The sequence below is a fragment of the Pongo abelii genome, chromosome 18, assembly GCF_028885655.2.
Source record: "Pongo abelii isolate AG06213 chromosome 18, NHGRI_mPonAbe1-v2.0_pri, whole genome shotgun sequence".
Taxonomy (NCBI): Eukaryota; Metazoa; Chordata; class Mammalia; order Primates; family Hominidae; genus Pongo; species Pongo abelii.
Window position 1 is genome coordinate 17,323,711 of NC_072003.2, and position 13,402 is coordinate 17,337,112.

Consider the following 13,402-nt stretch of genomic DNA (forward strand, 5'->3'; position numbering starts at 1 on the left):
ACAAGAGCAGGACTCAAGCCAGGGTCTGTCCGACCCCAAAGCCTTGGCTCCGTCCACCTTGCGGCTGTCCCGCCTTCCCACTAAACCCCATCTTGACTAGTGATCTCTAGGACTTGCCCTTTCTGGCAACAGCTTCCACTAGAGGTGACTTGTTGTCAAAAGGAAAGAACAGAAACAGGAAGATGCCACATCCTGACCCTGCAGAGGACATGCCTGGAACCCTCGTCGAGGCCCCAAAGGAAAGGGAACCATTCTTTAGAAAGAAATAAAATATATAGATATATATATTTTTTTTACTGCAAATGTTCGCATTTCCAGTGTAAGTCATTACAAAAGGATCCCCCAAAACTTGGTTTATCTAATGTGAAAGAATGGTATAACTTACAAAAAATAAATATATGTGTTTTCACCTAAAAGAAAGATGCTCTCTGGGTTTGAAGTCGGCGACGTAATTCTTAGCAAGTATGAGTCTTGGGGCAGCCGTCAGCTCCGGCTGCTTTCTGGATTTCACTTTGGGCTCTAACCGAGATACCTTAAAGAACAGGCTTTAAAAGATGCTGCTTCTCCGTTTTCTTCCAGGAACAGAGACCAACACGGTCAAACACAGGGCAAGCTTCTCACTATTTCCTGGGAATGTTACTTCTCAGCCCAACACTTCTCTTCCCAAGAAGTTCAAGTTTTGAGACTGTTTTTCTCCCCGGAACAGTACTTAAAAAAAAAAAAAATCATTGATATTCAAAGATGGGTTCTTTTCGTGTCCTGGAAGAGCATCAGTAACTAAATGTCAAGTTCTCCACAATGCTGCCCCCCTGGGGGCCTAACCGGATGCCAAGGGAGAGAATTAAAACCTAAAAAAAGGAAAAGACTCAAGGGGACATTTTTTTGGTACCCACTGGTAATACTTGGGAGGTATTTCATGTTCTTTACTTTGAAAGCTTCATAACCATGAGCAGGTACCATGAGAGGGAAAGAAAAGAGGCGGTAAGAAAAAAGAACAAAATCAATCAACACTGTAAGCAACCAATATTGCTTTGGGCCAGGCCCCTAACACGTTTTTCTGCTAGGACTGGCGTAGTACCTCCCAGCTGGTTGCTCACTCTCAATCTCTATTTCTAGTCAAGGTCAAATTCCCATGAGGCCATCTCCTTAATATTTACCCCACATCAATCATGGTGGGAACAGTAATAACAGCGTTGATTGTTCTTACAATGTTGAACAAAAGAAAAAAGCAAGGGAAAGCCTGGAGTGGGGGTGGGTGGGGAGGGGAGCCCCAGGTGGAATGTTGGCCCTGAGACAATCCCCTGGCCCTACAGTTCCAGGTCCAGGTTAGCCGTTAGTCCAACCAGGTCCCTTCCAGGAGGACAGGCGTGGGAGTGCAGAGGCTGCCTCGGCCCGAAACAAGAACTGGTAGAGCTGGCGCTGAGATGCTGGTTCCCAGCTTTTGAGTGCCTGGAAGACCAGATGTTGGCAAGAGGACCATCCAGGACCCTGGGACACTGCCAAGGGGAGAGAATGATTTTCTCCAGTCCCCTCAACCACAAAACTGCAGCCCCAAGGAAATGAAGCATTCCTGGTGGACCCAGACAAGGATGTTAGAGGTGATGGGAGCCAGAAGCATCTCAAAGACTTGCAGTCCACAGACTTCGGCTGGAGAGATCCGAGGCAGTAGGCTGGATTTGGTCACTAGGATCTTCTATACAACCAATTCCTCCAGAAGTCTGGCTGCCAAAACTCCTCCGTGGGAAGCACCAGGAAACCACTTGCATTCCCGGGGGCGTGAGGCTGTGTGTGTCTCAGGGCACCAGGGGCAAGGGCGGTTGGCATCTCTGTCCCTCCCGTGTCTTCACAGCCAGTTCCAGGCAGGGGACCGGATGGCGGTGGCTGCTGCTTTGAATATGTTTTGGTTGTCTGGGTTTGGTTTTTATGTTTTGGTTTCAGTGTGGGAGGCTTGGTTTACCAGGGGTACTGACTCCTCCCTGGGCGCTGGCATGTAGGCCCTGCAGTTCTGACCAGATATGCCAGCTCTGGGGCTCACACCAAGCCGGCGTCTTTGGCCATGCTGTAGAAAAGACCTCTCTGCTGCAGGAGGTCCGACGGGGCGCCGTACTCCTGGATTTCTCCTTTGTCCAAGACGATCACCCTGTAGGGAGAGGGGATACAGATATGAGGGGAAGGGGAGGGGTGAGCACCTCGTGCCCCTGGGACAAATGACCTGGGCAAGTCACTGCTTTGGGTCAGGCCCGTAACACTTTTTGCTAGGACTGGTGCTGTACCTTCCAGCTGGTTGCTCACTCTCAATCCCTACTTCTAGTCAATGTCAAATTCCCATGAGGCCACCTCCTTAATATCTACCCCACATCAATCATGGTGGGAACAGTATTAACAGCGTTGACTGTTCACATTCACTGTTTCATTACATTCAGAGTAAAATAAAAAGATCTTACCATAGTCTACAATAACAATTGGCAACATTTTTCTGAAAAAGGGCAGATAGTAAATACTTCAGGCTCTGCAGGCCATATGGTTTCTGTTACAACTACACATCTCTGCTGTATTTATAGTGTGAAAGCTGCCAGAGACAACAGGAAAATGAACAGATATGGCTGTGTGCCAATAAAACTTTATTCAAAAAAACACGCAGGGGGCCACATCTACGGCCTGTGGGCCATAGTTGGCTGACCCCTAATATTTTAGGTCCTATAAGATTTGACACTGCCCACTTCTGTCATCATTTCTATGTCCTATATTTCAAAAGCACCAACTCAGCATCCGCCACTTAGTAGGTGGTACTCAGTGAACTAGAAACATCATGTCAGCTGGGTGCAGAGACTCACGCCTATAATCTCAGCACTTTGGAACACTGAGGCAGGAGGATCGCTTGAGGCCGCAGTGAGCTGGGATCCCACCACTGCAATCCAGCCTGGGCGACAGGGTGAGACCCCGTCTCAAAAATACGTATATAAAATAAAATAGAAACTCATGTCACTTCCCTGCTTAAAACCTTCCAATGGCTTTATAGGGCTCTTAGAATAAGTTCCAAGCTTCTCACCGTGGTCACACGGTGCTCTAAGATCTGGCCCCTGCCTAACTTTCTGGGCTCATCTCCTGCCCCTGTCCAGTCAATTCCAACCTCTAGGTACATAGCCTCCTCATGCTAGCCTTCAAATTCATTAACCGCATTCACTTTTACATTCGGCTGTACCGGCTGCCTAGAATGTTCTTCCTTTAGATCAAAGGTTGGCAAACTGAGGCCTGCAGGCCATATCTGACCCCTTGCCTGTTTTTATGAATAAAGTTTTCTTGGAACATAGCCATGCTCATTCATTTGTGCACTATCTATGACTGCTTTCACACGGCAACACTGGAGTCAAGTGGCTGAGAGGCCATGTGGCCCACAAAGCTGAAACTACCCCAGCCCTTAACAAGGTTGCAGATCGCTGTCCCAGATCTTCTAAAGCCTGACTCCTTTTCATTGTTCAGGTCTCAGCTAAAATGTCACCTCTTCAGAGATGACCCACACAAAACTCAAAACTCCCCAAGACCCTGGCACTACGGCCGCATTCTGACTTTTGTGGTCCCCGGCACTGATGCCTGCGGAGGTGGCTTTCTCCACACAAAATGCTAGAAATTCTGTCTTACGACTGTATTGGTATAAATAAAATCCACGTTGGATTATATTCATTTTTTTTTTTTTTTGAGATGGAGTCTCACTCTGTTGCCCAGGCTGGACTGCAGTGGCACAATCTCAGCTCACTGCAACCTCCACCTCCCAGGTTCAAGCAATTCTCCTTCCTCAGCCTCCCAAGTACCTGGGATTACAGGCACGCACCACTACACTTGACTAATTTTTGTATTTTTAATGGTGACAAGGTCTCACCATGTTGGCCAGTCTGGTTTCAAACTACCAACCTCAGGTGATCTGCCCGCCTTGGCATCCCAAAGTGCTGGGATTACAGGCATGAGCCACCGCACCTGGCCTGCTTCTGATTTTAAAAAAAAAAAAAAACAAAAAAACCTTTTTGTGGGCCCCAGGCACTGGGCCTGCAGTGCTCAATGGAAACAATGGCCCTGCCTGGCACTCGCTATCCTGTCTCCTTGGCAAGTGTCCTTCCCAGCACCTGCTGCCCTCTGGAATCCTGTTGGTTTGTTGCTCTGTATATTTTTTATCTCCTCCATCTAATAAGCTACTTGGTCCTGAAGGGAGGGACCTTGTCTGACAGTAGCCTACAGAGTCCCCAGTGTCTGGGAACATGGCAGGTGCTCTATGCGGATACACTGACTGAATGAATGACTAGATGATATTAGAAATACCTGGTACCACCGCGCACAGCGGTTCATGCCTGTAATCCCAGCACTTTGGGAGGCGGAGGCGGGCAGATCGCCTGAGGTCAGGAGTTCGAGACCAGCCTGGCCAACATGGCGAAACCCTGTCACCACTAAAAATATAAAAGTTAGATGGGCGTGGTGGCACATTCCTGTAGTTCCAGCTGTTCCGGAGGCTGAGGCAGGAGAAATGCTTGAACCCCAGAGGCAGAGGTTGCAGTGAGCCGAGATTGCACCACTGCACTCCCGCCTGAGAGACAGAGCGAGACTCTGTCTCAAAAAAAAAAAAAAAAAAGAAATAACTGGTACCATCCAGGATGAAGAGAGGATCCACCCACTGGGGCTGTCACTAGGGATAAGGACAGTGTTGAATGAATTAATTAATTAATGAGTGAGTCAGTGAGTAAGGCAAACTCCCAAAGCCTAGAGGCCATTGTGCCAGGGGCATCACCTTGTGTAGTCCATGATGGTATTGAGCCGGTGGGCGATGGTGAGGACGGTGCAGTCCTCGAACTGCGTCCGGATGGTGGACTGGATGAGGTCGTCCGTTTCCAGGTCCACGGCCGCCGTGGCCTCATCCAACACAAGGATCTTTGTCTTCCTCAGCAGTGCCCGGGCTAGGCACACAAGCTGGCGCTGCCCAACACTTGACAGGAAGAAAAAGACCAGGAGATAGTGTTGGGTCAAACTACCCCTGACCCTGAACCTAGGCCCAGGCTGGGAGAAGTGAAAGGAGACACTCTATGTTGCTTGACCAGGAAAGCACGTCCACTCCCAACATCTGTGTCTGTAGCAGACATCACTAATCAATCAGAGCACATCTCCTATTCAGCAAGATGCAGGTTCAGAATCATTCTCAAAAGAGCGGCTCACACCTACAATCTGAGCACTTTGGGAGGCTGAGGTGGGAGGATAGCTTGAAGCCAGGAATCTGAGACCAGCCTGGGCAACAAAGCAAGACCCCCATCTCTCCAAAAACAAAAATAAACAAATTAGCTGGGTGTGGTGGCATGCTCCTGTAGTCCCAGTTACTCGGGAGGCTGAGGCAGGATTGCTTGAGTCCAGGAGTTAGAGTCCAAGATCAATCCACTGTACTCCAGCCTAGGCAACAGAGTGAGACACTGTCTCTTTAAAAAAAAAAAAAAAAAAAGAGCCGGGCACAGTGGTTCACACCTAGAATCCCAGCACTTTGTGAGGCTAAGGCGGGCAGATCACTTGAGGCCAGGAATTCGAGACTAGCTTGGACAATGTGGTGATACCCCATCTCTACCAAAAATGCAAAAATTAACTGGGCATGGTGGCAGGCACCTGTAATCCCAGCTACTTGGGAAGCAGAGGCAGGACAATTGCTTGAGCCTGGGGGCGGAGGTTGCAGATGAGATTGGACCACTGCACTCCAGCCTGGGTGACAGAGTGAGACCCCCCGTCTCAAAAAAAAAAAAAAAAAAAAAGGCCTCATATCCATGCATCCCTAATCCAACTGTGGGCCATGAGAGGTTGCTCTGGACTCAGACATGTACCTTACTTTGGCCAATGGGACACCGGCAAACGTAAGGCCAGCCAAAAGAATACTGTTAGATGCAATAGGGGCTTGCACGGTAAGGCCAGCCAAAAGAATACTGTTAGATGCAATAGGGGCTTGCACGGTAAGGCCAGCCAAAAGAATACTGTTAGATGCAATAGGGGCTTGCACGGTAAGGCCAGCCAAAAGAATACTGTTAGATGCAATAGGGGCTTGCACGCTCTTGTGCCCCTGCCATCGCCACGACAACATGCCCAAGTTGGAGAATGAGGGATGCACAGAACATACCCTTCTTGCCCCACCTGAGGCCAACAGCCAGCTGACCCCGAGATCAGCCAACAGCCAGCTGACCCCCAGACATGCATGTGAGCCCAGCCGAAAACAGCAGAGCCACCTGGCTGACTGCCCTCGTATGGCGGCAATGATCATTGCTTTATGGTTGAACGTGCCTGAGGCTTTATGGTTGGTTGTCATGGAGACGGATAACAGAACCAGAACCAGGCACTAACAAACACCACCAAAGCGGGACCCCAGAGGTTCCGCTGGTGTGCCAGGCATTAACGCTTTAGTTGCTGGGTCATGGACAGAGCTCCGGGATCCTGGTAGAACAACCAAGACAGCTGGGGTAGTGCATGGGGACTTGGGGGCTCAGAGCAGTGCTAGTGACCAACTGGTACAGAAGACTTTCCATAGCTTAACAACTGACAGCCACTGTCAACTGAATGGAGCTGATGTGTATATAAGGAAATGTACTGGTTATCCTGGTTATTCTACCTCATGGTACAAAGAGCCTGGATTAAGACCCATTTTACAGATACAGAAACTGAGGCTCCAAGAGGAGAAGGGACAAACGGTCATCTGGGACTCAAATCCAGGTCTGACACAGATCTGGACAGAATCTTCAAACCCCCCTACCAAGGTGGCGCCCAGGACACCTTATCCAGTGTCTCCCTGTTCACCCCCGCCTACCTGAGGTTCTCCCCGCCTTCTGCACACTCGTGGTCCAGCTTGTCAGGAAGGGCCGACACGAAGTCCTTCAGGTGGGCCAGCTCCAGGGACGTCCAGACTTCTTCGTCCGAGTACTGGCTGAATGGGTCCAGGTTCATGCGGAGGGAACCCGAAAACAAAACAGGGTCCTGTTCAGAGAGAAGAGAGTGGACGGCATGTGACGCCTGTGTCACACTGACAAGCATGGAGACAAGGTGAGGCCTAAGGACTTCTGGCCGGGACTGTTGAAGGTGGGGTGTCAGAGCTCCTTGGAATCACTATTTCTGGAGATGTTAATAATGGAGAAAAAGGCCAGGTACAGTGGTTCACGCCTGTAATCCCAGCACTTTGGCAGGCCGAGGCGAGTGGATCACTTGAGGTCAGGAGTTCGCGACCAGCCTGGCCAACGTGGCAAAACCCTTTCACTACTAAAAATACAAAAATTAGTTGGGCATGCTGGCGCACACCTGTAGTCCCAGCTACTCGGGAGACTGAGGCAGGAGAATCACTTGAACCAGGGAGGAGGAAGTTAGAGTGAGCCAAGATCGTGCCACTGTACTCCAGACTGCGTGACAGAGCAAGACTGTCTCAAAAAAAAAAAAAAAAAAAAAAAAAAAAAAAAAAAAAGCACCTAAAAAAGTCTGAGTTTGGCAGAATAAAACAGATGTCCTTTCCATACAACTTCCCAGAGCCTTCGATATGCAAGTGGGTTGGGAACCTCCGGAAATGAGACACAGCACAGGTGATTCCTAACAGTAAAGTCCCGTGGATTCTCCCCTGTCATCCAACTACAGAAGAGAATCTTCTAAGACACTTTAGGGAAGATTACACTAAAAGGCAACATATTAAGGAATCCACCTGCGGGGATTGGTCTAGAAAATCCTTATTTCAGCCAGGCATGTTGGCTCACCCCTGTAATCCCAGCACTATGGGAGGCCAAGGCAGGCAGATCACTTGAGGTCACGAGTTTGAGACCAGCCTGGGTAACACGGTGAAACCCCGTGTCTGCTAAAAATACAAAAACTAGCCATGCGTGGTGGTGCGTGCCTGTAATCCCAGCTACTTGGGAAGCTGAGGCAGAAGAATCGCTCGAACCCAGGAGGTGCAGGTTGCAGTAAGCTGAGATCATGCCACTGCACTGGGTGACAGAGTGAGACTCCGTCTCAGTAAAAAAAAAAAAAAGAAAAGAAAAAGAAAATCCTGATTTCTTACCAAATACTGCATGTTCTCACTTATAAGTGGGAGCTAAACTCTGGGTACTCATGGATGTAAAGATGGAAACGATAGACATTGGAGCCTCCATAAGTGGGGACAGATGGAGGAGGGTAATGGTTGAGAAACCCTCTCTCGGGTACTTTGTTCAACAGTTGGGTGATGAGATCCATAGAAGCCGAAGCATCAGCATCACACAATACACCCATGTAACAAGCCTGCAGGTGCACCCCATGAATCTAAAATTAAAAAGTCTTATTTCTTGTCTAGCTCTTGGAAGGGTTGGAGATTCTCAGTCTGACTCTGGCAGCAGAGAGAGAAGACGGTGTCTTTTTGGATTTTTCTAGATGCTCCGAAACTACCCCTCGCCGGGACAGGAAGTCGGGACTGATACTCAGTTAATTCCCACGTTGTTAATCATATGCTAAAAGGAAATTCAGGGAAGCAGCAGCATAGCCTAACTTCAATAAAAACAATGAAGGCCAGGCACGGTGGCTCACGCCTGTAATCCCAGCACTTTTGGAGGCCAAGGTGGGTGGATCGTTTGAGCCCAGGAGTTCAAGGGCAGCCTGGGCAACATGGTGAAACCCCATCTCCACAAAAAATACAAAAAAAATTTAGCTGGGTGTGGTGGCATGTGCCTGTAGTCCCAGTTTACTCAGGAGGCTTGGGTGGGAGAATCGCTTGAGCCTGGGAGATGGAGGTTGCAGTGAGCTGAGACTGTGCCAGTGCACTCCACTCTGGGCAACAGAGCGAAACCCTGTTTCAGAAAAAAAAAAAACAAAAAACGACGAAGTAGAGCCAAATGTATGTTTGCCCCAAAAATATACATACATCACTGTTAGTGCAATCACAGGGCTTGCCAGCTCACCCCCTGGGCCGCACCCAGACCCCACCTGGGGGATGATGGTGATCTTGAAGCGGAGGTCGTGCAGGCCAATCTTGGCGATGTTGATGCCATCGATGATGATCTCTCCTTTGGCAGACTCGTTGATCCGAAATAAGCCCAGGGTCAGGGACGACTTCCCAGCTCCCGTCCGCCCCACGATGCCGACCTGCGGGACAGAAGGGCCCAGGTGTGGTGGGAATGCTGCCATCTGGACTTGTCCCTGCCCCAAAGTGCCCTCTTCTCGGCCCCACCTCAGGCATCAGTCATCTGGTCGACCCAACTCCACAGCCCTCTCCCTCGCGTGCTGCCCAGAGATACTCCTTTAAGGGTGTTTCGGCCGAAGGTCAAGAAGGACTCTCTTCCCTTTGCCAGGCTCCCGAAAGGAATGACTCGGCTTTTTATAAGTTACTAGAGACCTCAAAAGAGATACAGAAGAGGCAGAAGGAATTTCCAACAAAGCCCTATTTGTTTAGACTCAAGTAACTATTAAGTAATAATCAGGCATTTCCTCATTTCCCCACTCTGTTTTTCACACCTTTGATGGTGAGTTTCCCATCATGAGTTGTTGAAATATCTGAAAGATTCAGGTGAATCTTCCGGCCCTTTACTATGACCTGGTCTCCATGCATCCTCTGCTAATGGCCAATGGATGACGTTCCTGGCCTCCAGTTCTCCCCTTCCTGCCTGGCTGTTGAGAGGTGGGCTTCCTCTTCCCTCCTACGGGGTGTCAGAGCAGCATGCGTGCAAAAATTCTCATGACGTGAGATAAGCCATAAAGACTCAACAAGGGCTGGGGCGCGGTGGCTCATGCCTGTAGTCCCAGCACTTTGGGAGGCCGAGGCGGGTGGATCACAGAAGCTCAGGAGTTCGAGACCAGCCTGGCCAACATGGTAAAACCCCATCTCTACTAAAACCATAAAAATTAGCTGGGTGTGGTGGCATGCACCTGTAGTCCCAGATACTCGGGAGACTGAGGCAGGAGAATCACTTGAACCAGGGGGATGGAGGTTGCAGTGAGCCGCAATAGCATCACTGGACTCCAGCCTGGGTGACAGAGTGAGACCCTGTCTCAAAACAAAACAAAACAAAAACAAAACAAAGACAGCAAGAATATCACCCACTCTGCTCTTCTCTGTAACTCAGAAATTATCTGCTGGGAACAGAATGTTCTGAGCTTTGTGGGAGGGACGTAGGAACAGTTCAGTAAGTCCACGTATTCAGAGGTGAAAGCAGCCTTGTCCCCCAGCAAATGCCCAGGAAGACTCTCAGACCGATTCCAGAGGACAATCTAAGGGTATTACTCAGGTCAAGGAACCTCTTCCAAGAACAGCTCGGAACCAAGAGAAGGTTCCAAAATTCTGACAATTTCTCACTTCCCTTGAGCCATCCCCTAGAAGGGATGGTGACACCTTATTCTAGAGATCACAAATTCTAATGTCTTGGAGGGGCCAACTAGGCACTGAATGGGACAGGGAGGGACTGGGGTGAACCAGGAGGCTCACAGGTTGACTAGAAAGAGCCAGGCGGGGGAGGATTGACCTGATGTTGCCAGATGTTCTGCTCTTCCAAAAAAAGCAGAAAATAAATTTTTATATTAAGTCTTCCAGATTTTTCAGTATTTGCAACTTATTCAAATTTCTTCCAGGCCGGGTGCGGTGGCTCACACCTGTAATCCCAAGCACTTGGGGAGGCTGAGGCGGGTGGATCAGTTGAGGTCAGGAGTTCAAGACCAGCCTGGCCAACATGGCAAAACCCCATCTCTACTAATAATATAAAAATTAGCTAGGCATGGTGGCGCATGCCTGTAGTCCCAGCTACTCGGGAGGCTAAGGCAGGAGAATCACTTGAACCCGGGAGGCAGAAGTTGCAGTGAGCTGAGATCGGGTCCCTGCACTCTGGCCTGGGCAGCAGAGTAAGACTCCATCTCAAAAAAAAAAAAAAAAAACAGACAAAAAACAAACAAAAAAAACTTCTTCCAGGGGACAGGAATGGTGGCTGATTCCTGTAATCCCAGCACTTTGGGAAGCTGAGGCAGGCAGCTCGGTTGAGCTCAAGAGTTCCAGATCAGCCTGGGCAACATAGTAGGACCCCCATCTCTACAAGAAATACAAAAATTAGCCAGGTGTAGTGGCACACACCTGTAGTCCCAACCATGTGTAGTACCCCCACTTGGGAGGCTGCTGCTGCAGTGGGCTGAGATCACACCACTGCACTCTAGCCTGGGTAACAGAGCAAGACCCTGTCTCAACAACAACAACAACAACAACAACAACAAAAAAAAAAAAAAAAAAAAAAAAACTTCCAAAACATATCTGTGGGGCTCATTCGGTCTTCAGGCTGTCAGTTCACCTAAAAGCCTTTACTTCTGCAAGTTGGATGCACTCTGAACAGCTTTTACTGCCACAGTCCACTCCCAATCCCCAGAAAAGCCATTCAAGCAGAGGGTGGAACTGTGAGTGACTGGGGAGACGCCGCATCTAGGTTCACCTGCCGGGTGGCACCCTGTGCCCAACTGGGAATGGGTGGGGGAATGGGGCGATGTGTACTCACCTTTTCTCCCCCATTGATGGTGACATTGATGTGCTTGAGAACAAAGTCCAGGTCCTCTCGGTAGCGCAGGCAGTAGTTCCGGAATTCCACTCGGCCCACCTGGGGCCAGCTGCTGGGTGGAGCTGTCTCCTGGATTTGCCAGGGCGCCTTCGATCGCAGCGAAGGGAGAGAGTAAGGAATTCCCGGTCCATCCGGTAAAGCTATGACTCCCCTCCCCTCCCCTCTCACTCACTCTGCTGCCCAAGGTGGCCTCCCAGACCTCAGCACTGGGGGGTTGCCCTTCCTGGAACGCTCTTCCTCAAATGACCCCCTCGCATCCTGTGGATCTCTGGTCGATGCAGAGCGCCCTCCCAGCCCTGTGTCCCTCTGTCCCCTCCCGCTCTGCCTTCTCCTTCAGGGCAATGCCTGTCCCCAGCCCTCGGGGCTCGTATGCTTGAGTGTATTCTGTCTCCCACGCCCACTGCACCATCCACTCAACGAGGACAGGCTCTAATTGTTCACTGCTGTATCCCAGGGCTCAGAGCACATAGTAGGTGTTCAATACATATTTATGAACATAAACAAGAAGAGTGACACAGCTGCTGATATAGAAAGTGAATTAGTGGTAGAAGGCACAGAAACTGAGGGGACATAATCACTCAGTAGGTCAGAGATACCTTCTGTAAAGCTGTCATCTCTGTGTAATAGATAATGGCTGACTAGACCATAGTTGTTCATTTTTATCTGCCAGAATTAATCTGATGTTCATGTTCACCTTTCTTTTAAAATAATCATACAACTGATTAGTATAGACATTGTTTTTGTTTTTTTGTTTTTTTGGTTTTTTTTTTGAGATGGAGTCTCACTATATCGCCCAGGCTGGAGTGCAATGGCATGATCTCAGCTCACTGCAACCTCTGCCTCCCGGGTTCAAGTGATTCTCCTGCCTCAGCCTCCTGAATAGCTGGGATTACAGAAACCCACCACCACACCCAGCTAATTTTTGTATTTTTAGTAGAGGTGTGGTTTCACCATGTTGGCCAGGCTGGTCTCTAACCCCTGACCTCATGATCCACCCACCTTTACCTCCCAAAGTGCTGGGATCACAGGCGTGAGCCTCCATGCCCGCCACAGACATTGTTCTTAATATGAACGTGACAGGCAAACTTTTAAAAAGTTTTTCTGATAAAATATAAATGTTGCCCCCAGATTCTTTTAACGTCAAGGAAATGAGTAACAGCTTGTCAGAGACTTCCTATGGAACAAAGAATTTTTTAGATAACTATCTTTAGGCTGGATAAGGTAATAGATATATTTCAAAAGAGCAAGTGGAGGTATATCTTATCCGTATCTTTAGGCTGATGCAGAATTTTAAGGTGTAGACAACAGTGTGACATTTTATGCACAGACTGGCTCTAGATATTTGAGGAGTGCAATACAGAGAGTTTAAAAAGTGATTTTGTAAAATCCACACTATGGTCTCTGTTTCTCCAAAGTAAATGTGATTTGTTCCTCACACTGCAGTGAGTCAAAAAGAAACAAGAAAACAATAACATAAATACTGAAGTATGTTTCAATGTTGGGTGAATTTTGTTTTTAGATGCCAATAAAACTTACTTTTTGATAAAAAATTTTTTTTTAAATAAATATTTATAAATGGAGTCAATGAAATGAACACAGAGAGGGGCGGTAACTTGCCCAGGGACACACAACCCTCCTTTTGAAAAGTAGTTCAGTTCAGCATTTCCTGAGGCCCACAGCTGGGTGTGGCCTGGGCCAGGTTCACTGGTTTTAGCCTCGGGGAGTGCACATCCCCCTCCAGGGCACACACAGGTGCTGAACCAGGCTGCAGAGCACATGGCCAAGCTCAGGGGCACTGCGGAGGGCACATAACAAGAAAACGCCGGGCACCTTTTAGGCAAGACATGCAGCCCTTTTGT

At 48.9% G+C, this 13,402-nt stretch overlaps 1 protein-coding gene across 12 annotated transcripts in view; it reads right to left on the reverse strand.

The window, feature by feature from the left end:
• Positions 1–275: 275 nt before the first annotated feature.
• ABCC1 (ATP binding cassette subfamily C member 1 (ABCC1 blood group)) overlaps positions 276–13,402 on the reverse strand; it is a 192,968-nt gene continuing 179,841 nt past the window's right edge. For 10 of the 12 annotated variants that reach the window (XM_054533507.2, XM_054533513.2, XM_054533509.2 and 7 more), the window contains 5 exons: positions 11,484–11,630; positions 8,941–9,099; positions 6,815–6,981; positions 4,775–4,969; positions 276–2,140 (listed from right to left, as the gene is read on the reverse strand). In XM_054533507.2, coding sequence (XP_054389482.1) covers positions 2,032–2,140; positions 4,775–4,969; positions 6,815–6,981; positions 8,941–9,099; positions 11,484–11,630 — 777 coding nt within the window. In that variant the 3' untranslated portion in view covers positions 276–2,031. The remainder of the gene's footprint in view (positions 2,141–4,774; positions 4,970–6,814; positions 6,982–8,940; positions 9,100–11,483; positions 11,631–13,402) is intronic. The other 2 variants (XM_054533512.2, XM_063717605.1) reach the window with 1 other exon arrangement.